Source organism: Oncorhynchus nerka, linkage group LG25 (genome assembly GCF_034236695.1).
Source record: "Oncorhynchus nerka isolate Pitt River linkage group LG25, Oner_Uvic_2.0, whole genome shotgun sequence".
NCBI lineage: Eukaryota > Metazoa > Chordata > Actinopteri > Salmoniformes > Salmonidae > Oncorhynchus > Oncorhynchus nerka.
Genome location: NC_088420.1, coordinates 45,301,256 through 45,327,845, shown reverse-complemented (window position 1 = coordinate 45,327,845; position 26,590 = coordinate 45,301,256). Strand labels below are relative to the sequence as shown.

Genomic DNA, 26,590 nt, shown 5'->3' with positions numbered 1-26,590 from the left:
AGATAGCAGATGTTTGAAGTTGGTGAGGGAGATAAAAGTCTCCAACTTCAGCGATTTTGCAATTGTTCCAGTCACAGGCAGCAGAGTACTGGAACGAAAGGCGGCGAATGAGGTGTTGGCTTTAGGGATGATCAGTGAGATACACCTGCTGGAGCGCGTGCTACGGATGGGTGTTGCCATCGTGACCAGTGAACTGAGATAAGGCGGAGCTTTACCTAGCATGGCCTTGTAGATGACCTGGAGCCAGTGGGTCTGGCGACGAATATGTAGCGAGGGCCAGCCGACTAGAGCATACAAGTCGCAGTGATGGGTAGTATAGGGTGCTTTAGTGACAAAACGGATGGCACTGTGATAAACTGCATCCAGTTTGCTGAGTAGAGTGTTGGAAGCAATTTTGTAGATGACATCGCCGAAGTCGAGGATCGGTAGGATAGTCAGTTTTACTAGGGTAAGCTTGGCAGCGTGAGTGAAGGAGGCTTTGTTGCGGAATAGAAAGCAGACTCTTGATTTGATTTTCGATTGGAGATGTTTGATATGGGTCTAGAAGGAGAGTTTGCAGTCTAGCCAGACACCTAGGTACTTATAGGTGTCCACATATTCAAGGTCGGAACCATCCAGTGTGGTGATGCTAGTCGGGCATGCGGGTGCAGGCAGCGATCGGTTGAAAAGCATGCATTTGGTTTTACTAGCGTTTAAGAGCAGTTGGAGGCCACGGTGGGTGGGTCGACGCAGAAAACAGTGAAGTTGATCGATCTACGTCGAGGGAGGAGCATGTTTTAAAATTTTTATATATGACAACATTTGTTGGCACCTTTAATTCTTACACATGTTCGTAGAAAAATTGTATATTTCAAATTTGGGAACTTCTACACTTGAAACCAATCAGAACTTCCGTACATACCCCTCGTGATGAAGGCAGCCAATGGCCTGGTTCTAAGATGTAAACAGCCTCATATGAAATCGTGATCTGCTGTCAACTCCCAAAGACTGAAAAAAATATAAATATCTGTTTTCGAGTACACTTTAAATATGTAGCATGCAATAGGAATGGTCTTGATCATATGAAGAGGTAACGCCGTTGACCGTTTAGCTAATTTATTGAAAGCTAGCCTATGTTACAGTTGACTAGCCTAGCCAGCTGTAAACACACAGTTCTAAACATCTTTGCTGTTAACGTCAATGTGCCTGTTCAGGAAGCTACTTTTTCATTAGTTATCTGTCAGTGAATTAAATTTTGAATAATGTTTTGGCATGATTGTCTAATTTCAAGTAACTAGCTGAAGGCTTAAAGAAACATTCAATCATTTAATTTGCATAGAAACCCAAATAAAAACATGCAGATAAAGATGTGTGTCATATAAGTTACTGTATGCTATAATGGAGGTTTAAAAAAGACATGCATATTAGCCAATACATGTGGAATAGCCTACACATATAGCATACCTTGCAATACAATCTTCTCTAAAAAAAACAGGTGTACAATGTGCTCTGCAATAAGATCAGTTTGATTTCTAAACCAGATGAGTTCTCAAATAGCAGCTGCCCAACACCATGGTGGGCATGCATAATATCGAATGCATTGGAGTATAAAGTATGGAGAATGAGAAAGAGGCTGTAGGATTATAGAAAAAGCAGTAGGGAAATGAATGTTTGTGTTTCAAATACTAAATGTTCAGTAAATGTGAGTACATCTAGGTGATTTAATTGATTGTAACTACTAACATTCTAAAGGTTTGACAGTGCCAAAATCTTGCCAATCCATTCATTATTCTATAACTATGACTTAGTGCGAGATGTTTTCCATAACGTACGTTTCATGAAGAACAAACAGGGTTGGTTACGTTTCCACTAGACACTGCAGAAATATGTATTTCATGTTTATGTATTCTAATTGGTTGGTTCAAGTCAGATGTCAATAAAGTGTTATGCCATTGGTCATGCTTGCAGATAGGGGGAAATCGCACGTTCTGAAATACTGTATTCTATTTTCATATTTACTATGTACATGTCCTGATGTGCGTATGTATCTACAGTGTTTGGAAAGTATTCAGACCCCTTGACTTTTTCCACATTTTGTTACAACCTTATTCTAAAATTGATTAAACAGATGTATTCCCTTATCAATCTACACACAATACCACATAATGACAAGGCAAAAACAGACCCTTTCCTCAGTACTTTGTTTAAGCACCTTTGGCAGTGATTACAGTGATTACAACCTCAAGTCTTCTTGGGTATGAAGCTACAAGCTTGTGTAACAGTATAACTTTAGACCGTCCCCTCGCCCATACCCGGGCGAGAACCAGGGACCGTCTGCACACATCAACAACAGTCACCCACGAAGCATCGTTACCCATCGCTCCACAAAAGCCGCTGCCCTTGCAGAGCAAGGGGAACTACTACTTCAAGGTCTCAGAGCAAGTGACGTCACCGATTGAAACACTATTTAGTGCGCACCACCGCTAACTAAGCTAGCGTTTCACATCCGTTACATTTGGCACATCTGTATTTGGGGAGTTTCTCTTATTCCTCTCTGCAGATCACCTCAAGCTCTGTCAGGTTGAATGGGGAGCGTTGCTGTACAGCTATTTTCAGGTCTCTCCAGAGATGTTTGATCAGGTTGAAGTCTGTGCCTTGGCTGGGCCATTCAAGGACATTCAGAGACTTGTCCCGAAGCCACTCTTGCGCTGTCTTGACTGTGTGCTTTGAAGGTGAACCTTCGCCCCCAGTCTGAGATCCTGAGCACTTTGGAGCAGGTTTTCTTCAAGGATCATTCTGTACTTTGCTCAGATCCTGACTAGTCTCCCAATCCCTGCAGCTGAAAAACATCCCCACAGCATGATGCTACCACCACCATGCTTCACTGTTGGAATGGTGCCAGGTTTCCTCCAGACGTGACGCTTGGCATTCAGGCCAAAGACTTCAATCTTGGTTTAATCAGACCAGAGAATCTTGTTTCTCATGGTGTCAGTCTTTAGGTGGCTTTTGTCAAACTCCAAGCAGGCTGTGATGTGCCTTTTACTGAGGAGTGGCTTCAGTCTGGCTACTCTACCATAAAGACCTCATTGGTGGAGTGCTTCAGATGGTTGTCCTTCTGGAAGGTTCTCCCATCTCCACAGAGGAACTCTAGAATTCTGTCAAGAGTGACCATCGGGTTCTTGGTCACCTCCCTGACCAAGTCTCTTCTCCCCTGATTGCTCAGTTTGGCCGGGAAGCCAGCACTTAGAAGAGTCTTGGTGGTTCCAAACTTGGTGGTTCCAAAAGAATGATTGAGGCCACTGTGTTCTTGGGGACCTTCAATGCTGCAGACATATTTTGGTACCCTTTCCCAGATCTGTGCCTCGACACAATCCTGTCTCTGAGCTCTACGGACAATTCCTTCAATCTCATGGCTTGGTTTTTGCTCTGACCTGCACTGTCAACTGTGGGACCTTATATAAACAGGTGTGTGTCTTTCCAAATCATGTCCAATCAATTGAATTTACCATAGGTGGACTCCAATCAAGTTGTAGAAACATCTCAAGGATGATCAATGGAAACAGAATGGACCTGAGCTCAATTTCGAGTCTCATCGCAAAGGGTCTGAATACTTATGTAAATATGGAATTTCTAAAAACCTGTTTTCGCTTTGTTATTATTGGCTATTGTGTATAGATTGCTGAAGGTATATATATATTTTAACCCATTTTAGAATAAGGCTGTAACGTAACAAAATGTGGAAAAAGTCAAGGGGTCTGAGTACTTTCCGAATGCACTGTATACACATGTATTTTTATTTATTTTTTACCTTTATTTAACCAGGTAGGCCAGTTGAGAACAAGTTCTCATTTCCAACTGCGACCTGGCCAAGATAAAGAAAAGCAGTGCGACAAAAACAACAACACAGAGTTACACATGGGATAAAGAAACGTACAGTCAAAAACACAATAGAAAAATCTATGTACAGTGTATGCAAATGTTGTAAGGTTAGGGAGGAAAGGCATTAACTAGGCCATAGTGGCGAAATAATTACAATTTAGCATTAACACTGGAGTGATAGATGTGCAGGAGATGATGTGCAAGTAGAGATACTTGGGTGCAAAAGAGACAAAATAAATAAATAACAATATGGGGATGAGGTAGTTGGGTGTGCTATTTACAAATGAGCTGTGTACAGGTACAGTGATCGGTAAGCTGCTCTGACAGCTGATGCTTAAAGTTAGTGAGGGAGATATAAGTCTCCAGCTTCAGTGATTTTTGCAATTTGTTCCAGTCATTGGCAGCAGAGAACAGGAAGTAAAGGCGGCCAAAGAGGTGTTGGCTTTCGGGATGCCCAGTGGAATATACCTGCTGGAGCGTGTGCTATGGGTGGGTGTTGCTATGGAGACCAGTGAGCTGAGATAAGGCGGGGATTTACCTAGCAAAGACTTATAGATGACCTGGAGCCAGTGGGTTTGGCAACGAATATGTAGCGAGGGCCAGCCAACGAGAGCACACAGGTCGCAGTGGTGGGTAGTATATGGGGCTTTGGTGACAAAACGGACGGCACTGTGATATACTGCATCCAATTTGCTGAGTAGAGTGTTGGAGGATATTTTGTAAATGACATCGCTGAAGTCAAGGATCGGTAGGATAGTCCGTTTTACGAGGGTGTGTTTGGCACCATGAGTGAAGGAGGCTTTGTTGCGAAATAGGATGCCGATTCTATATTTAATTTTGGATTGAAGATGCTTAAATGTGAGAATGGAAGGAGAGTTTATAGTCTAACCAGACACCTAGATATTTGTAATTGTCCACATATTCTAAGTCAGAACCGTCCAGAGTAGTGATGCTTGGTGGCCGGGCAGGTGCTGGCAGCAATCTGTTGAAGAGCATGCATTTAGTTTTACTAGCATTTAAGAGCAGTTGGAGGCCACGGAAGGAGTGTTGTATGGCATTGAAGCTCGTTTGGAGGTTTGTTAACACAGTGTCCAAGGAAGGGCCAGATGTATACAGAATGGTGTCGTCTGCGTAGAGGTGGATCAGAGAATCACCAGCAGCAAGAGCGATATCATTGAAATATACAGAGAAAAGAGTAGGCCAGAGAATTTAACCCTGTGGCACCCCCATAGAGACTGCCAGAGGCCCGGACAACAGGCCCTCCAATTTTATACACTGAACTCTATCTGAGAAGTAGTTGGTGAACCAGGCGAGGCAGTCATTTGAGAAACCAAGGCTGTTGAGTCTGCCGATAAGAATGTGGTGATTGACAGAGTTGAAAGCCTTGGCCAGGTCGATGAAAATGGCTGAAAATGGCTCTTTTATCTATGGCGGTAATGATATCGTTTAGGACCTTGAGTGTGGCTGAGGTGCACCCATGTCCAGCTCGGAAACCAGATTGCATAGTGGATAAGGAATCAAAATGGTCGGTGATCTGTTTGTTAACTTAGCTTTCAAAGACTTTAGAAAGGCAGGGCAGGATGGATATAGGTCTGTAAAAGTTTGGGTCTAGAGTGTCTCCCCCTTTGAAGAGGGGGATGACCGAGGCAGCTTTCCAATCTTTGGGGATCTCAGGCGATACGAAGGAGAGATTGAACAGGCTAGTATTAAGGGTTGCAACAATTTCGGCAGATCATTTTAGAAAGAGAGGGTCCAGATTGTCTAGTCCAGCTGATTTGTAGGGGTCCAGATTTTGCCGCTCTTTCAGAACATCAGCTATCTAGATTTGGGTGAAGGATAAGCGAGTGGGGGGGGCTTGGGCAAGTTGCTGCAGGGGGTGCAGAGCTGTTGGCCGGGGTAGGGTTAGCCATGTGGAAAGAGTGGACAGCCGTAGAAAAATGCTTATTGAAATTCTCGATTATCGTAGACTTATCGGTGGTGACAGTACTTCTTAGCCTCAGTGCAGTGGGCAGCTGGGAGGAGGTGCTCTAATTCTCCATGGACTTTACAGTGACCCTAAACATTTTGTAATTAGTGCTACAGGATGCAAATTTCTGTTTGAAAAAGCTAGCCTCAGCTTTCCTAAATGACTGTGTATATTGGTTCCTGACTTCCCTGTAAAGTTGCATATCGCGGGGGCTATTAGATGCTAATGCAGTACGCCACGTTTTTGTGCTGGTCAAGGGCAGTCAAGTCTGGAGTGAACCAAGGGCTATATCTGTTCCTGGTTCTACATTTTTTGAATGGGGCATGCTTATTTAAGATGGTGAGGAAAGCACTTTTAAAGAACAACAGCAGAGGTATAGTTAGAGGGCAAGTTGGTCAGGATGATATCCATGAGGGTGTCCATGTTTACTGATTTAGGGTTGTGCCTGTTAGGTTCCTTGATAATTTGTGTGAGATTGAGGGCATCTAGCTTAGATTGTAGGATGGCCGAGGTTCTAAACATATCCCAGTTTAGGTCACCTAACAGTACGAACTCTGAAGATATAGATGGGCAATCAATTCACATATGGTGTCCAGGGCACAGCTGGGGGCTGAGGGGGGTCTATATAACAAGCAGCAACAGTGAGAGCTTTATTTCTGGGAAGGTGGATTTTTAAAAGTAGAAGCTCGAATTGTTTGGGCACAGACCTGGATAGTATGACAGAACTCTGCAGGCTATCTATGCAGTAGATTGCAACTCCGCCCCCTTTGGCAGTTCTATCTTGACGGAAAATGTTTTAGTTAGGGATGGAAATTTCAGAATATTTGGTGGCCTTCCTAAGTCAGGATTCAGACATGGCTAGGACATCAGGGTTGGCTGAGTGTGCTAAAGCAGTGAATAAAACACATTTTGTGAGGAAGCTTCTGATATGAGAGCACCTGTGGAATAGGTGTGATGCTGGGGGCTACAGGGCCAGGGTTAACTTCTACATCACCAGAGGAACAGAGGAGGAGTAGGAGGATAAGGGTCATTTAGCAGACGCTAAAGGCTATAAGAGCTGGTTATGACATCCAGTGGAACAGCCACTTCTAATGTTAACATGCATGAAACCAAGGCTTTTACGGTTACAGAAGTCAACAAATGAGAGTGCCTGGGGAATGTGAGTGGAGCTAGGCGCTGCAGGGCCTGGATTAACCTCTACATCACCAGAGGAACAGAGGATACACTGCCGATTTTGCGGGTTTCCCTACTTACAAAGCATGTAGAGGTCTGTAATTGTTATCATAGGTACACTTCAACTGTGAGAGACAGAATCTAAAACAAAAATCCAGAAAATCACATTGTAGGATTTTTAAGTAATTAATTTGCATTTTATTGCATGACATAAGTCAACTTAATATTTGGTACAGAAACCTTTGTTTGCAATTACAGAGATCATACGTTTCCTGTAGTTCTTGACCAGGTTTGCACACACTGCAGCAGGGATTTTGGTCCACTCCTCCATACAGACCTTCTCCAGATCCTTCAGGTTTCGGGGCTGTCACTGGGCAATACGGACTTTCAGCTCCCTCCAAAGATTTTCTATTGGGTTCAGGTCTGGAGACTGGCTAGGCCACTCCAGGACCTTGAGATGCTTCTTACGGAGCCACTCCTTAGTTGCCCTGGCTGTGTGTTTCAGGTCATTGTCATGCTGGAAGACCCAGCCACGACCCATCTTCAATGCTCCTACTGAGGGAAGGAGGTTGTTGGCCAAGATCTCGTGATACATGGCCCCATCCATCCTCCCCTCAATACAGTGCAGTCGTCCTGTCCCCTTAGCAGGAAAACATCCCCAAAGAATGATGTTTACACCTCCATGCTTCACGGTTGGGATGGTGTTCTTGGGGTTTTACTCATCCTTCTTCTTCCACCAAACACAGCGAGTGGAGTTTAGACCCAAAAACTATATTTTTGTCTCATCGGACCACATGACCTTCTCCCATTCCTCCTCTGGATCATCCAGATGGTCATTGGCAAACTTCAGACGGGCCTGGACATGCGCTGGCTTGAGCAGGGGGACCTTGCGTGCGCTGCAGGATTTTAATCCATGACGGCGTAGTGTGTTTCTAATGGTTTTCTTTGAGACTGTGGTTCCAGCTCTCTTCAGGTCATTGACCAGGTCCTGCCGTGTAGTTCTGGGCTGATCCCTCACCTTCCTCATGATCATTGATGCCCCACGAGGTGAGATCTTACATGGAGCCCCAGACCGAGGGTGATTGACCATCATCTTGAACTTCTTCCATTTTCTAATAATTGCGCCAACAGTTGTTGCCTTCTCACCAAGCTGCTTGCCTATTGTCCTGTAGCCCATCCCAGCCTTGTGCAGGTCTACAATTTTATCCCTGATGTCCTTACACAGCTCCCTGGTCTTGGCCATTGTGGAGAGATTAGAGTCTGTTTGATTGAGTGTGTGGACAGGTGTCTTTTATACAGGTAACGAGTTCAAACAGGTGCAGTTAATAAAGATAATGAGTGGAGAACAGGAGGGCTTCTTAAAGAAAAACTAACAGGTCTGTGAGAGCCAGAATTCTTACTGGTTGGTAGGTGATCAAATACTTACGTCATAAAATGCAAATGAATGAATTACTTAAAAATTATACATTGTGATTTTCTGGATTATTGTTTTAGATTCCGTCTCTCACAGTTGAAGTGTAACTATGATAAAAATTACAGACCTCTACATGCTTTGTAAGTTGGAAAACCTGCAAAATCGGTAGTGTATCAAATACTTGTTCTCCCCACTGTATATGTGTGTGGTACCTGGGCGCAATCTGGGATGTGCTTGTGTATGTTATTGCAGTAAGAGTGAGTTAGCATGCTCTAATTGTAATGGTTGCATTAGGTCCCTGCTAATTTATAGTTATTTCCATGCTAACAGGCAAATCATAAATCTACAGCCATCAACATACTGTTGTCCTGCACATCTAATGTGCTTCCTTGTGTCTATCATCAGGTACTTACATTTATTGTATTTTGTACTATTTTTGTCCTTTGACATGCTTATACATTTGAATAAAGAACACCATAACAAATAGTGTTTCACCATTTATTGAGTATGGAGAAAACTAGCAAAGGTGTATCAGGCAGTATTTTAAGTATCTAAATATAGTGTAACCTACCAATCAATGTATATCAAGTCCCATGGATGGCACAATCTTACAATGTTACAGTCCAGAAATGAGAGCCTTTACCATCTATGCAAAAAGCCTGGGCCTCTGATGGAGACTGTAGAACTGTCATCAATGCATGATTCAGTATTCCTCCTTCTCTCTAGGAGCATTTGTGTGCCCATACCCCATAAGTGTATCGAAAGGATCCCACCCTGGACACAAACGTAGCCGACCAATGTAGAGAGAGACAAGTGCCTTAAGCAGAATGCAATCCAAACCTTGCGCAGTCCAGAGATGAGAACTCTACCATCAATGGCAAAAGCCTGGGCTCCTGACTGGGACAATATAATTATCCCCACTGCATGTTAATAGTAAAATAATATGTCTGTCACCTGTCAAACTGATTCTACATTTTATTTAGTCTTTTCTGATGCACAAAAACAAGCATGTGTATCTGCAGTTGGTGTTCTTCAACTCTAAAATTCACTAGGCTGTGTAAGATCAAATGTGCAAGAAAAGTGCAACCTCTCAGTTATGGTATCAATAATATGATACAATGAGCTGAAACAAGCCACCTACAATTCCCCACATAGTAGCTTGTCATTTTTGATAGCTATCTTACCTTTCCGAATCATGAAACCAAATTATTTTTAAAAGGTCTCATTTCATACAAGCATCATTTTCGTTCACTTTCCTTCTCCTCCCCGCCTCTCCTCGATTAACGTTGACCTTTTTCAAAAGTAGGAAAGAGGATGGATATCTGCTTTTCTAATTTGTCTTTGACCAATCAGATCAGATCTGAAAAATATCTGACGTGAGAAGTTCTGACGTCATTGGTCCAAATAACAATTAGTGGATAAAAATAACAGAATTGCCTGTGTAAAAGCAACCTTTGGAACACTGAGTTGATCATGTGTTACAAATTGGCATTCACCCAGAATTAGTACTATCCGGGATCCTTGGGAAGTCCATACCCTACACTAAGAGACTATTTATGCTTGATCTGAAAATGTGGTCGGAGGCGCTTTATGGATTGTGTGACGCAATTGCGAATCCTCTGCAAATGACAAATTGAGCTCCGTACCACATCGCTGGGCGCCTCTGAAATGTTGTAACAATGTGGAGGGCTCCATATAGTATGGAGCGAGATAGCTGCCAAAAGATTAAATGTATGTGTCATTAGGATTGTAAGAAAATCCATACGGAAAATGTTTGGAAAAGCCATGCGTGAAACATGAAATGTAAGCATTAAATTAGATCTGTAAACTTACAAACCTTATGTTATGACTATGAATTAACATTTACATATTCAATTCTTATTTTAAGTCTCCCGTTACTTGGTTACATATATTTTTATACTTACAGTGGGGGAAAAAAAGTATTTAGTCAGCCACCAATTGTGCAAGTTCTCCCACTTAAAAAGATGAGAGGCCTGTAATTTTCATCATAAGTACACTTCAACTATGACAGACAAAATGAGAAAAAAAATCCAGAAAATCACATTGTAGGATTTTTATGAATTTATTTGCAAATTATGGTGGAAAATAAGTATTTGGTCAAGTTTATCTCAATACTTTGTTATATACCCTTTGTTGGCAATGACAGAGGTCAAACGTTTTCTGTAAGTCTTCACAAGGTTTTCACACACTGTTGCTGGTATTTTGGCCCATTCCTCCATGCAGATCTCCTCTAGAGCAGTGATGTTTTGGGGCTGTTGCTGTGCAACACGGACTTTCAACTCCCTCGAAAGATGTTCTATGGGGTTGAGATCTGGAGACTGGCTAGGCCACTCCAGGACCTTGAAATGCTTCTTACGAAGCCACTCCTTCGTTGCCCGGGCGGTGTGTTTGGGATCATTGTCATGCTGAAAGACCCAGCCACGTTTCATCTTCAATGCCCTTGCTGATGGAAGGAGGTTTTCACTCAAAATCTCACGATACATGGCCCCATTCATTCTTTCCTTTACAGTCGTCCTGGTCCCTTTGCAGAAAAACAGCCCCAAAGCATGTTGTTTCCACCCCTATGCTTCACAGTAGGTATGGTGTTCTTTGGATGCAACTCAGCATTCTTTGTCCTCCAAACACGACGAGTTGAGTTTTTACCAAAAAGTTATATTTTGGTTTCATCTGACCATATGACATTCTCCCAATCTTCTTCTGGATCATCCAAATGCTCTCTAGCAAACTTCAGACGGGCCTGGACATGTACTGGCTTAAGCAGGGGCACATGTCTGGCACTGCAGGATTTGAGTCCCTGGCGGCGTAGTGTGTTACTGATGGTAGGCTTTGTTACTTTGGTCCCAGCTCTCTGCAGGTCATTCACTAGGTCCCCCCGTGTAGTTCTGGGATTTTTGCTCACCGTTCTTGTGATCATTTTGACCCCACGAGGTGAAATCTTGCCCCAGATCGAGGGAGATTATCAGTGGTCTTGTATGTCTTCCATTTCCTAATATTTGCTCCCACAGTTGATTTCTTCAAACCAAGCTGCTTACCTATTGCAGATTTAGTCTTCCCAGCCTGTTGCAGGTCTACAATTTTGATTCTGGTGTCCTTTGACAGCTCTTTGGTCTTGGCCATAGTGGAGTTTGGAGTGTGACTGTTTGAGGTTGTGGACAGGTGTCTTTTATACTGATAACAAGTTCAAACAGGTGCCATTAATACAGGTAACGAGTGGAGGACAGAGGAGCCTCTTAAAGAAGAAGTTACAGGTCTGTGAGAGCCAGATATCTTGCTTGTTTGTAAGTGACCAAATACTTATTTTCCACCATAATTTGCAAATAAATTCATTAAAAATCCTACAATGTGATTTTCTGGATTACTTTGTCTTCTCATTTTGTCTGTCATAGTTGAAGTGTACCTATGATGAAAATTACAGGCCTCTCTCATCTTTTTAAGTGGGAGAACTTGCACAATTGGTGGCTGACTAAATACTTTTTCGCCCCACTGTATGTGGCATCTGCAAAGGACGAACCGAACGTAGCTAATCAAAGTTAGCTAGTCAATCAAGCAACTCTAGCCCAGACGTTAGAGATGCTTTGCAGCTTCCGGGTTCATTTCCAAAATAAAAGTATTGAGCTTGTTTTCGAACTGCATTAAATAACAACGTTATACCAGTAGATGGCGTAGTATATGCTTGGACCTTCAGCAAATGACTTGTCTGAGAATGAAAGACACAGAAGAGCCTTGTCTAGAATAACTGCCTGAGCGGCAAAATAGAAAATATTAATGTTGTAGGCTAGGCTTATTCTGTCAAGCTGTTGTATCTTATTTAATAGCCATATAATTCCACAATTAATTTTTATAGCCGTGTGTGGCTACTGTGGTGATCATGTAACCTAATGAATCACACTTTTTCTAGTATTTGGGAGCACGGACTGTAGGCCTTATATTAGGCATTTTGACTGTTGTATTGTGAATTCCACTCTGTGTGTAGGCTTGTTATAGCCATTTGCATTGCACAACCCCATCACACAGAGGCTATAACCATATCAATAAATGAGACAAAACAAAATATTGATTAAGTGTTGGCTATAACCTGTCCTGAGCGAAATAACCAAGGGGCCATCTGGCCTATTCTTATTGCCAGATCTTATTGCCAGATTTGATTTAGTTCCTATTGCAACTCAGACAAATGACTGAATGGATGACATACTGAATGAAGGATGAATTAAATGTTCAAATATGTTGGAATGATGAGTTGCACGCATTACGCATGCTCTGCACTTTACTTGGCTAGTAGGCAAATTGACTCTATGGCTGAATGCCTCCAGAAGGGCATCTTCTTAGGCTGAGGGGTGCTTTTCTGAAGGCGAATGGTGCTGTGGTGCTGCATGGAGATCATAAGTTCTTCAACATTCTTCCAAGATGGCGCAGCAGTTCAGACGTCTTTGTCTTCGTCTTGTCGTGTCCTGTGTATATATATTTTTTTATTTTTAACCTCAGTTTCAACATACACTCCTGCAACCCGCCTCACCCAATGTGGTATGGATCTGCTATTTTCTATACTTTAGAACCGGAACCCCCAACAGAAGCTAGCCAGCTAACTAGCTACTAGTCAGTTAGCCACTGCTAGCGGTCATCAGCTAACCTTAGTCTGTCCTGCCAGCCTGCACAGCGCGTTTCAACCCAGAGCATACCGGACTGCTCTTTCTCCACATCTCCAGTTTCCTACCGCAAGCTCTGAACCTTTTCATCTGGATCCTCGCAACTAGATAGCTGCTATCCGAGTGGCAACCCCCTGGCTAACGTCTCTGTCCCGAAGCAAGCACCAGTGAGCCTGGAACTAGCCTCGTGCTAGGCCCATCTCCCGGGTAGCTGAAGAGGTCCATCAGCCACTCCTTGGGCTACAATACATATTTTGCCAATTGGCCTGGACCCCTTTTACTGCCGACACGGAGCCCCGCCGATTCCACCACGACTGGTCTACCGACGTAATCCACCCGAGGGGTTTCAACAGGCTCCTCCGTCGCGACGTCCCCTGAAGACCCATCCGCTAGCCTGCTAGCTGTCTAGAGCATATCGGACTGTTAGCTGAAGAGGACCATCACCCAATTTCTTGGGCTACAATACCTAATTGTGCCAATTGGCCTGGACCCTTTTACTGCCTACACGGAGCCCTGCCAACGTAACCGTCTGAGGGGGCTACAACAGACTACTCCAATCGCGACATCCCCCAAAGGCCCTTCTGCTAGCCCCGGGCCTGCTAGCTGGCTGAATCGCCTTGTCTCCAGCTCACCTAGCCTCTCACTGGTCCCTTTCATCACTCGGCTACGCATGCCTCTCACTAATGTCAATATGTCTTGTCCATTGCTGTTTTGGTTAGAGATTATTGTCTTATTTCACTGTATAGACTCCATCCCTGCTCAATATGCCTTAGCTAGCCCTTTTGTTTCACCTCCCACACATGCGGTGACCTCACCTGCTCTAAATCATGTCTCCAGAGACAAAACCTCTGTCATCGTCACTCAATGCCTAGGTTTACCTCCACTGTATTCACATCCTACCATACCCTTGTCTGCACATTATGCCCTGAATCTATTCCTCCGTGCCCAGAAACCTGTTCCTTTTCATCTCTGTTCCCAACGCACTAGACGACCAGCTCTTATAGTCTTTAGCCGTACCCTTACCCTACTCCTCCTCTGATCCTCTGGTGATGTAGAGGTTAATCCAGGCCCTGCATCGCCTAGCTCCACTCACATTCCCCAGGCACTCTCATTTGTTGACTTCTGTAACCGTAAAACCCTTGGTTTCATGCATGTTAACATTAGAAGCCTCCTCCCTAAGTATGTTTTACTCACTGTTTAAGCACACTCTGACAACCCGGATGTCCTAGCCGTGTCTGAATCCTGGCATAGGAAGGCCACCAAAAATCCTGGAATTTCCATCCCTAACTATAACATTTTCCAACAAGATAGAACTGCCAAAGGGGGCGGAGTTGCAATCTACTGCAGAGACAGCCTGCAGAGTTCTGTCATACTATCCAGGTCTGTGCCCAAACAATTCAAGCTTCTACTTCTAAAAATCCACCTTCCCAGAAACAAATCTCTCACCGTTGCCGCTTGTTATAGGCCACCTTCTGCCCCCAGCTGTGCCCTGGACACCATATGTGAATTGATTGGCCCCCATCTATCTTCAGAGCTCGTACTGTTAAGTGACCTAAACTGGGACATGCTTAAAAGCCCTCAATCTCACACAAAGTATCAATGAACCTACCAGGTACAAACCCAAATCTGTAAACACGGGCACCTTCATAGATATCATCCTGACCAACCTGCCCTCTAAATACACCTCTGCTGTCTTCAACCAGGATCTCAGCGATCACTGCCTCATTGACTGCGTCCATAATGGGTCTGCGGTCAAACGACCACCCCTCATCACTGTCAAGCGCTCGCCAAAACACTTCAGCTATCAGGCCTTTCTAATCGTCCTGGCCTGGGTATCCTGGAAGGATATTGACCTCATTCCATCAGTAGAGGATGCCTGGTTAATCTTTAAAAGTGATTTCCTCACCATAATAAGCATGGCCCATTCAATTTTTTTTTAACCAGGAACAGATATAGCCCTTGGTTCACTCCAGACCTGACTGCCCTTGACCAGCACAAAAATGTGGCGTACTGCATTAGCATTGAAGAGCCACTGCGATATGCAACTTTTCAGGGAAGTCAGGAACCAATATACACAGGCAGTTAGGAAAGCAAAGGCTAGCTTTTTCAAACAGAAATTTGCATAATGTAGCACAAACTCCCAAAAGTTCTGGGACACTGTAAAGTCCATGGAGAATTAGAGCACCTCCTCCAACTGTCCACTGCACTGAGGCTAGGAAACACTGTCACCACCGATAAATCCACGATAATTGAGAATTTCAATAAGCATTCTTCTATGGCTGGCCATGCTTTCCACCTGGCTACCCCTACCCTGGTCAACAGCCCTGCACCCCCCACAGCAACTTGCCCAAACCGCCCCCATTTCTCCTTCACCCAAATCCAGATAGCTGATGTTCTGAAAGAGTTGCAAAATCTGGATCCCTACAAATCAGCTCGGACAGACAATCTGGACCCTCTCTTTCTAAAAGTATCTGCTGAAATTGTTGCAACCCTTATTACTAGCCTGTTCAATCTCTCTTTCGTATCGTCTGAGATCCCCAAAGACTGGAAAGCTGCCGCGGTCATCCCGCTCTTTAAAGGGGGAGACACTCTAGACCCAAACTGTTATAGATCTATATCTATCCTACCTTGCCTTTCTAAGGTATTCAAAAAGCCAAGTTAACAAACAGGTCACCAACCATTTCAAATCCCATTTTACCTTCTCCGCTCTGCAATCTGGTTTCCGAGCTGGTCATGGGTGCACCTCAGCCATGCTCAAGGTCCTAAACAATATCATAACGCCTTCGATAAAAGGCAATAATGTGCAGCCGTATTCATCAACCTGGCCAAAGCTTTCGACTCTGTCAATCACCACATTCTTATTGGCAGACTCAACAGCCTTGATTTCTCAAATGACTGCCTCGCCTGGTTCACCAACTACTTCTCAGACAGAGTTCAGTGTGTCAAATCGGAGGGCCTGTTGTCCGGAACTCTAGCTGTCTCTATGGGGGTGCCACAGGGTTCAATTCTCGGGCTGACTCTTTTCTCTGTATACATCAATGATGTTGCTCTTGCTGCTGGTGATTCTCTGATCCATCTCTATGCAGACGACACTATTCTGTATATTTCTAGCCCTTCTTTGGACACTGTGTTAGCTAACCTCCAGACGAGATTCAATGCCATACAACTCTCCTTCCGTGGCCTCCAACTGCTCTTTAAATGCAAGTAAAACTAAACGCATGCTCTTCAACAGATCGCTGCCCGCAAATGCCCGCCTGTCAAGCATCCCTACTCTGGACGGTTCTGACTTAGAATATGTGGACAATTACAAATACCTAGGTGTCTTGTTAGACTATAAACTCTCCTTCCAGACTCACATTAAGCATCTCCAATCCAAAATGAAATCTAGAATCGGCTTCCTATTTCGCAACAAAGCATCCTTCACTCATGCTGCCAAACATACCCTCGTAAAACTGACTATCCTACTGATCCTTGACTTCAGCGATGTCATTTATAAAATAGCCTCCAACACTCTACTCAGCCAATTGGATGCAGTATATCACAGTGCCATCTGTTTTGTCACCAAAGCCCCATATATTACCCACCACTGCGACCTGTATGCTCTCGTTGGCTGGCCCTCACTTCATATTCGTCACCAAACCCACTGGCTTCAGGCCATCTATAAGCCTTTGCTAGGTAAAGCCCCTCAGCTCACTGGCCACCATAGCAGCACCCACCCATACATAGCACGTGCTCCAACACGTATATTTCACTGGTCACCCCCAAAGCCTATTCCTCCTTTCTCAACTGGCCTACCTAGGTAGCAGTGTCGCAATGGCGGTATGAGCCTATATATGGAGACTAAGACCACTGCAACAGTTATTGTAAAGTGTGGAAATAAGCTTATGTCAGACTTAGCCTACGTTTAACCTCTCTCTTGTTAATTTCAAAGTCCAAATGTTCATGACCCGATTCATATAAATCGTGTCAAATTATTTAAAATTCATATTAACCCCTCCTACAAAACATGCTTTGGCAATATGTTGAGAGAATAAATAAATATCAAAACATTTTATTAAAAACGTTTGTTTCACGCATGGCTTTTCTTACGACTCTAACCATACGTATGTTCAACCATTTGGCAGGCATCTCGCGCCATAGTGTTGCTCCGCAATTACATGATTGGTTGATGTAGGTGAGGGCGGGAGTGTACAAACACAAACTCACCATCATGACAACCTTCTTCACAACAGCTCTGTGCTGCTCGAGAGAAGCGTAAGAAGTGTGAATGCCCTGACTTCTGCAGAGGCCATACCACCGTAAATGCAGATGTCGGAATTACCATGCAGCGCATTTTACCCGTACAATTATAAATATAAACTTCAATGGGGGTAACTAAGGGCGTCCCAAGGATCCCAAATTGCAAAAACCATTCAGCCAGCCAACACAACTCTGAATACGCCCACAGAGTTAATCATTGATAACAACAATGTAACGACCTCATGCTGTGAGCCACACAAAGGTATTGTGTCTAGAGTACAACGGCAATGCGCAAATGATTTAAATCACATCTGTTTCTCTTCGTTTTTGATTATGTACACTTTTGAAGTATGTAATAATAATACACGCTTTATTTGAGCTGTATCATACAGATTGTCATTCTACAGACATACATTACATGTGTAGGTCTATTGCAAAGACCAGGGAGGCTAGTCAGAAATCCAAAGGCAGTGAAATTTCAAAATGGGTTGATATGATAGAAATTAAATGTGTCCCTTAAACAAGGAAGTGGCCCTGTTTTGTGTGGAACTCGAGAGAAGCTATAGCTTTTCTCTCGTTTTGTTCTACTGCGAAAAACTAAACATTCAGTAAATCAGGTGCGCTAGATTAGGATTAGAGTGAAAAACAGCAGGACTGTAGCTCTCCAGGAAGTGTTGGAGAGCCCTGTACCATGTCAAAGTGCAACAAAGCACGTAACGTTAGCCTGACATCTCTTCCCACCCGTTGCCACGACACTTACCAGACTGTACCGTACGCCCCTGTCCCCACCTGTTTTAGATCCCTGTACCGCTCCGGTACCTCCCAGGTGGTTTTGTTCACGTCCTGGCGACAGTAGCCAGGTCTGGTCCGGCTCGACATCTTATTTGACCCGATCTAACAAATCTAGTACGTGTACCAAGAAGTGATTCCCCAGTTTCGTTTACACACCCATTGTCCTACCTATGTGTTCTTGAATTCATTCTCGTCACCGAATGCGCAGCGCGTCGAACGCGCAGCTATAAGATGCCGCCTGGGGTCAACCGCAGCACAGCCACTCCCGAGTCTCATGAAGTGTAGTGTGACAAGACAGCCACTAACTAAAAAGGGACATGCATATGTAGACACATGCTGGGTGCACAATACAAGTGATGATTAGTGTTGTATGAGTTCTATTTCGATAAATAACTCTGCACCGTAGAATAGGTTGTCAAGAAAGCACCCTAACCAATTCCTATTATTAGATCACCTGGAAGATGATCCAATGGTATACAACAAGGATCGAATACAAGTATGACTGTGTATAAGATGAATTGTTACAGGCCTGCTTGTTGTTGCTACTAGTCCCTATGTGGCTTTCTGCCTTGGGCATGTTGAGATGTAGAGTACCTACTGTGTTCAGGGCTTGCTGGGACCTGTACACTAAGGAGGCACAGTACAGTACAGACATTCCTCCCACTGCTCTGAGGTTGGTTTGAGAGAATCGCAATGCTGTGTGTAGGCCAGTTAGTGCCTGAGGAAGAGACAGATACACAATACCCTCGCACAAACATGGCGACAGAAATTCTTAACACTGTCAAATCAAATGGCCTCCAGTCTATTTTCAGAATATTTTATGGTAGGTTTGGTGGGCTCTAGTATTTACTGTTTAATTAACATGAGCAACATTAATCCTTCAGATGAAAGGTTACTGAAACCAGGCATGAAGAGACAGGCTGGAATGTAATGTCAATGAAGGCTATACTGTTGTGCATGTTTAGGCCTACGCATTGGTGTGCACACAAAAAACAGAAAAAAACAGCCAACATATTTTTGTACAAGTTTATCAACTACAGTTCGCATATAGAGGAAGCGCTCAGAAGATAATACATTTCATATGTACATTAATAATCAATAAATAAAAACACCACAGGTTATAATTTAGGATAGTCTATTCTATTATAAGTAAAATCTTGCTGATCAATATGAACAGAATTATTGCTCATCCGTCACCTGACAGAGGTGCCTCTATTCCTCATGGTATGACATGTTTTGAAGGGGGTAATGACAAAGATATATGGTGGTGGTCACAGTGGTTGAAACGTTAATTTATGAGTTTGATTCATATGTACCTCAGAGAATTTACCTGGAGCCCAAGAGAAGCCATTTGAGTAGTGCATATGGTTTTCCTATACAAAAATTGCCATAAGTAAAATCTTCCAACTTACAAAAATAGAATATTGAACAGTCCATTACATTTAAGTTACAAATAGCTCAACTTTGGGCCACAATATTAACGTTTCAAAGAAATTAAAGTTACCAAGGAACACCCTATAAAAGCCATTTCTTCAGCATCATGACATATAATTTCCATATCAATTCATAAAAAATAATTTATCCCAAGAAATTAAACAAAACCATTGCTCATGATTTCCTTGGCAAATATTTAGTTAACAATGGCTGTTTTGAAGCTTTCTGGAAAATGTATGCAATACATAGAATGTTATCATGACCTACACGATGCAATGTGGTGTAGTAGTATTTGTGCAATGAAGCACCAAATGGTCAGTGTTACAATTGCTATGACATTTACAACGTTGACATTTATGTTATACTTGTGTATGAAGTCCTTCGTGGCTCAGTCACATTATGTGACTCATTCTGTAAAATTCAGATGATATGTAAATCATGTACATTCCCTTTTACACACATTATTTGGTACATAGAGGTGATACTCCTAGTCTCTCGGACTCAGATGGGTCATTGTAGGACTGAACGTCTGGGCTGTCATTCATAACCAGACAGCCAATAGGCTACACAGATCTACAGAGACATCTGTATAAAGACTACAAATCAACTGAACACGTGATATTTCCATAAATGTAATTATCACTTAGATCAAAAAAAGGTGTAATTTCAGATTTCTGGGGTTGTACTTTGTGAAATGTGCCAAAACTCTTAACAAATCCTTACCTTGCATATCTATAGGCTGAGTGGTTAACATAGGAGCATCTTACCTCATTAAAATGTACCTTCCGTGCCATTACCCACCCAAGTAAAGAGAGTATGAGGAGAGAGGTATAGGTAAACAAAGGAAGAAAAGACAGTGACAGTCTCTATTGTACATATGGGTGGGTAGACTGTCAGGGAAGGGTGATCAGAAAGGAACATCAGGTGACACAGATGTCATTGGCCCATACTTGGGGGCTTGCTGTCATAGGGAACACGCATTTGGGATGCTGCCGCTTCTGCCACCTGCTGCTCCATCTCTCCCTGCGCCTCCACCACCCCTTGGTCCAGCCAACTCAGTTGCTCCAGACCCGGCTGGGTAGAGAAAGTTTTTTCTAGAACCTTCAAGAGCCGCTAGACCTATGGCACAGAGAGATGGGAGAAAGATCAAACTATGAGATGGAAATCCAGAGAAGCAAGTTAAGTGAAAGAGAGCATGTTTTTTTCCTTGTGAGAATGCTTCTGTAATGGTGACATCATTGTTTGGATTAACACAAATGAAAGTCAAGAGGGAAGCGGTATTGAAAGTGTGGTCCCTATTACAGAATGATGAAGAAAACATGGATCGGCGCCTGACCTCAGAGAAGTCTCCGTTCTCGGCGGCCTCTATTGTATTCTGAGCGATGTAGTTCCTGAGGACGTATTGTGGGTTGGTGCCGTTCATCACTTTCACCCTCTCCTCCTGCAGTGCCTGGACAGCCCTTTGGCCCTCAACTTCCTCAGCCAGACGCTTGCTGCACCAGTCACAACACAGAGCTGGATGACTCAGACAAAAATATCTATGACTAAAAACACCTCCAGTGCAAACACTAGACCAAACCTGCTCTTTTCCATGCCTTTAATTCCTCATGCTATATTTCTAGAGCAGGTGAGTGCTAGGGATATACACACTGGTGGTGGAGGGGTGAGTAAGTCACCTAGTGTCAAACACTGAGTATGAGAAAGAGGTAAGTATGTAACTAAGACTACATTACTTATTTATGACCTGTAGGAGGTGACCCAGTTCTCTCTGTGCTTGGCCTCGACCTCCAGCAGCTCCTTCGGGCCACACCCAGCTACATGGTCACCGTCCTCCGTTCCGAGACCATCTGGAACAGGGACGGGTTGCTCTGGGCCAAATGCAGTACCATGGTCAACTCACTGAACGGCGAGTGGTGTCTCTTAATGCAAAAAGTCAATCAAATTTGATTGCAAAACATTTTCTTTTAGATGGGAGAAGCAGAGAGAAAGGAAAAATATTTTTTTTAAAGAGGAAGAGGCAGAGAGTAAAGAGATACAATGCATTTGGAAAGTATTCAGACAATGACTTTTTCCACATTTAGTTACTTTAAACTAATTCTAAAATGGATTAAATAAATAAATATCAATCTACACACAATACCCCCATAATGACAAAGTGAAACAGGTTTTTGGAATTTTTTGCAAAATTATAAAAAAAATACAAAACAGAATTACCGTATTTACATAAGTATTCAGACCCTTTGCTATGAGATTCTATGTTATGCTATGTTGATTTGCATAAAGCTGGAAAGGGTTGCAAAAGTATCTCTAAAAGCCTTGATGTTCATCAGTCCACAGTAAGACAAATTGTCTATAAATTGAGAAAGCAGTGTCCGTCATGCAAAGATAACTGCAAGAGCATAGAGCAGAATGCTCAATGAGGTTAAGAATAATCCTAGTGTCAGCTAAAGACTTGGAAATCTCTGGAACATGCTAACATCTCTGTTGACGAGTCTACGATACATAAAACACTAAACAAGAATGTTGTTCATGGGAGGACACCACGGAAGAAGCCACTGCTGTCCAAAAACACATTGCTGCACGTCTGAAGGTGGAGATCTTTGTGGGCTATACTCGGCCTTGTCTCAGCCTTGCCAACCCCTCTTTTTACGCTACCACTACTCTCTGTTCATCATATATGCATAGTCACTTTAACCATACCCACATGTACATACTACCTCAATAAGCCTGACTAACCGGTGTCTGTATATAGCCTTCCTACTATTATTTTCAAATGTCTTTTTAATGTTGTTTTATTTCTTTACTTACCTACACACTTTTTATTCCTCAGCACTATAGGTTAGAGCCTGTAAGTAAGCATTTCACTGTAAGGTCTACACCTGTTGTATTCGGCGCATGTGACAAATAAACTTTGATTTGAGTTGGTGGTTGAAGATATCCCTCTAGTGGTGTGGGGGCTGTGCTTTGGCAAAGTGGGTGGCGTTATATCCTGCCTGTTTGGGCCTGTCTGGGGGTATCATCGGATGGGGCCACAGTGTCTCCTGACCCCTCCTGTCTCAGCCTCCAGTATTTATGCTGCAGTAGTTTGTGTGTCGGGGGGCTAGAGTCAGTCTGTTATATCTGGAGTATTTCTCCTGTCTTATCCGGTGTCCTGTGTGAATTTAAGTATGCTCTCTCTCTCTCTCTGAGGACCTGAGCCCTAGGACCATGCCTCAGGACTACCTGGCATGATGACTCCTTGCTGTCCCCAGTCCACCTGGCTGTGCTGCTGCTCCAGTTTCAACTGTTCTGCCTGCGGCTATGGAACCCTGACCTGTTCACTGGACGTGCTACCTGTCCCAGACCTGCTGTTTTCAACTCTCTAGAGACAGCAGGAGCAGTAGAGATACTCTCAATGATCAGCTATGAAAAGCCAACTGACATTTACTCCTGAGGTGCTGACCTGTTGCACCCTCGACAACTACTGTGATTATTATTATTTGACCATGCTGGTCATTTATGAACATTTGAACATCTTGGCCATGTTCTGTTATAATCTCCACCCGGCACAGCCAGAAGAGGACTGGCCACCCCTCATAGCCTGGTTCCTCTAGGTTTCTTCCTAGGTTCTGGCCTTTCTAGGGAGTTTTTCCTAGCCACCGTGCTTATACACCTGCATTGCTTACTGTTTGGGGTTTTAGGCTGGGTTTCTGTACAGCACTTTGAGATATCAGCTGATGTAAGTGGTTCACACCAGACATCCAAAGAATATTGCTGAACTGAAACAGTTTGTAAAGAGGAATGGTCCAAAATTCCTCCCGACCGTTGTGCAGGTCTGATCCGCAACTACAGAAGACATTGAGGTTATTGCTGCCAAAGGAGAGTCAACCAGTTATTAAATCCAAGGGTTCACATACTTTTCCCACCCTGCACTGTGAATGTTTACACGGTGTGTTCAATAAAGACATGGAAACATATAATTGTTTGTGTTATTAGTTTAAGCAGACTGTGTTTGTCAAAATTGTGACTTAGAAGATCAGATCAAATTTTATGACCAATTTCTGCAGAAACCCAGGTAATTCCAAAGGGTTCACATAGTTTTTCTTGCCACTGTATATACTGTATTCTATCCTATATTTATATATTAATTCCTTTACTTTAGATTTGTATTTTGTTATGAAATTGTTAGATATTACTGCACTGTTGGAGCCAGAAACACAAGCATTTTGCTACACCCGCAACAACATCTGCTAAACACCCGTATGTGACAAATTTGATTTGAGTATGTAGTGAGTCTCTCTCCCTACCTGTGTTGTGTCATCCTCTGGCACTTCCTTCCACAGCAGGCCCAGCTTCCTCCTCATGTTGCCTAGGTAGAAGGTGTAGAGGGGCAGGTACTCATCCAGGACAGCCTCTGCCCGGCCTGGGGGCAGCTCTGGGTCCAAGGCCTCGGCCAGACGAGCCAGGTTCCAGCGGCAGGCTGGGCCTGATAAGTGTAGCAGCCTGAGTTGTCTGAGGCATTGCAGAACCTGCAGACAAGCGAGAGGAGGAAATAGACAGCGTAAAGCCAGATCCTTGTTGAAATAATGTGGATCTAAGATGATATTGTAGACAGTATGTCAGGTACTGTAAATTACTGTACCTGTCCATGAAGCCATAGTCTAGTGTGAGCCCCAGGATGCTCATGTTGTCTGTGTTGAAGACTCCATGGCAGAAGCCCACACACTGCCACTGGGCCACCAGTACGCAGCATCACCTACCACCAAAACATGGACGCACACAGAGATGGGTCAGACTGGACGAGAAGAGTTGATTTGGGTCTACTGATTTCAGTCATATCATGCGTAGGCGCTGGGTTAGGCAAAAATATTTGGGGATCGTATGCTGTGATTTTGATCATCTTCATGAGGGATGTGAATGTGCATAACAATGCATAGTTAATCGCTAAACAATAGCACCTTACATGTTATTACTTTGTTAATACCATTTAGCATTAAAGAAGATAATGAATTAATAGCAGTGTGTGTGCGCTAAGGAAGTCACTCTCACTGTATTAAGACTTCCTGTCACAGCAGGGATGAACAGGATAAGAGGATAGATAGCAGTGTCCTTGGCTCCACAACAAAAAGGTAAAGGATAGAGAGAGCTCCAATGTAGGCCTAGAGTCTGCTTTGATACAAAGTTGTTTCACTGTCAAAAAGGATAGCCATATTTCTTAAAAAATCATATCAGAGCATTATTGTACTCCGTATGAATGATTGATGCTTCACTGAATCTAGTGTCCATGATTACCTCTCTGAAGAATGACACATTCCTCTCCACTCTGTCTGTGTGGTTCTGCTGGATCTCTGGGTAGAAGCTCTATATGACATAATCCATCATCTGACCTCTGATCTCATCGTGGCCGTAGCTGGGGCCCTGCCTGCTTGTGTTCTCATCAGCCACCTTAAAGATCTCAAAGGACCCGAACCTGCACACGCACGCAATGATCAAAGTGACACATTTCCATATTGTTCATGCAATTTTGTCAAAACTGGGAATCTCTCTACCAACACTTTGTTTTTAAACCTAATGCAGTGGCCAAGGGATAGGATGTATTGGTAACCTGATAAAGGTGGGTGCGATGCAGAGGGCAACAGAGTACCTCTCTTTAGTGGGGTACCTTCTGTAGTACACGTCTCGTACCACATTGCTGTCAGCAGTGACCCTGCCCTGGTAGTGGGCACCCCCAGAGCGAACACCGCCTCACTGCACAGAAACTCTGATGCTGGAGCGCTGCGGTTTATGGCCGTCAGCTTGTCTGGGAATGAGATAATTAATTAGACAAATGTGTATTCATAATTCCATAGACTGTGCTTCCAGAATGTGCACTGCATATGACAAAACAAACAATATATAGGCCAAAAGACACAATGCTAGCCAAAAACTGAGAAAACAGATTTCATTAGGTAAATAGTAAACAAAAAAAAAAAACATCTGTCTAGTCATGCAATACTGTGTAAACTTCCCGACCAGGAGTAGGGAGTCAGACCAGCTCCCTTGACCTGAATCTCCCACCGGACACTGGGGTTCTCCCGGAGCAGCACTGGCCTCTAGTCAGCTGGAGCTTTAACTTCACCCAGATAGCAGGCTGCCCCGTCCCTCAGCTGTCCGGCGAACGAGCCGAACTGGTGACCACAGTAGCAGTGCGCGGTAGGCTCGGACCCTGGCATTACTTTGGAGCCGCTCAGTTACTCTGGACCAAGCGGGCCGTTCAGAACCTTCGCGGCGTTCATTAGAGACTGCCACGAACCGATGCTTGACCACTGGCTTCGGCTTTACTCGGGAGAAACAAGCTCCTTCCAGCCTTCGCGGACCAGGCTCTTCTGATGTATCCAACAGAAGTTTCTTGAGTGCGACATTGTCAAACTCGAGGCGATGAACGACTGACCGCCAGACCCATGCCGTCCATCCTGACAGTGGATAAGTATAACAACGAAGACAATACCAGAGCGAAGACAACTACACTGTGTCAGACGAAGTTTACAAGCAGCCATCAAACTAAAGGCCATATATCTGTTTGTTTAAAGTCACCAGAGACGTCATTCACCATTTCATATCAAGACACGTCGCTGTCCGAGTCAGTTGTCGCAACACTGCACTACGGATATTTGTCTAAAATATTGTGCTACTCTAGTATTGGTCCTACGGGAAACTAAGACGGAACTACATTGGTCATGGCACCCAAGGATGGGAGCAAATAAATATAATACAAAAATAAGATGGAATACTTTTTATTTATATACATTTTTATTTAAAAGTTGTATAGTTCAATACAGAATGTAGGCTTCAATATTTGGCTTGTTTACAATGCTAGAGTGAGGATAGGAATACATACATACAGTGTATGTCAGTCATACACACCGTTCTCTTGTCAACATACAAACACAAAACAAACTACACCAATACTGACAGAATGGTGCAGGTGACATAGGACAGCTGCATGTCCCTATTCCACCATACACATCAGAAACTACAGTAGGTTGGGAAACATATAGATATCAAGTTATCGTTGTAAATGACCCAACTATT

At 43.5% G+C, this 26,590-nt stretch overlaps 2 protein-coding genes across 4 annotated transcripts in view; both read right to left on the bottom strand.

The window, feature by feature from the left end:
- Nucleotides 1–18,370, bottom strand: part of mapk12a (mitogen-activated protein kinase 12a) — a 31,049-nt gene extending 12,679 nt beyond the window's left edge. For 2 of the 3 annotated variants that reach the window (XM_029634588.2, XM_029634589.2), the window contains exon 1: nt 18,075–18,327. In XM_029634588.2, coding sequence (XP_029490448.1) covers nt 18,075–18,193 — 119 coding nt within the window. In that variant the 5' untranslated portion in view covers nt 18,194–18,327. Of the gene's footprint in view, nt 1–18,074 lie in introns of all 3 variants that reach the window. The other variant, XM_029634590.2, reaches the window with a different exon arrangement.
- A 748-nt stretch (nt 18,371–19,118) lies between these two features.
- selenoo1 (selenoprotein O1) lies at nt 19,119–26,199 on the bottom strand. Its single transcript, XM_065009943.1, is given in 15 exon segments — nt 19,119–20,490; nt 20,492–20,659; nt 20,877–21,033; nt 21,285–21,351; nt 21,354–21,459; nt 23,827–24,048; nt 24,162–24,275; nt 24,569–24,685; nt 24,812–24,989; nt 25,125–25,218; nt 25,221–25,282; nt 25,284–25,319; nt 25,532–25,795; nt 25,797–25,937; nt 25,939–26,199. Coding segments are annotated over 15 exon segments (1,788 nt in total). The 5' UTR covers nt 25,971–26,199; the 3' UTR covers nt 19,119–20,460.
- Nucleotides 26,200–26,590: the final 391 nt, after the last annotated feature.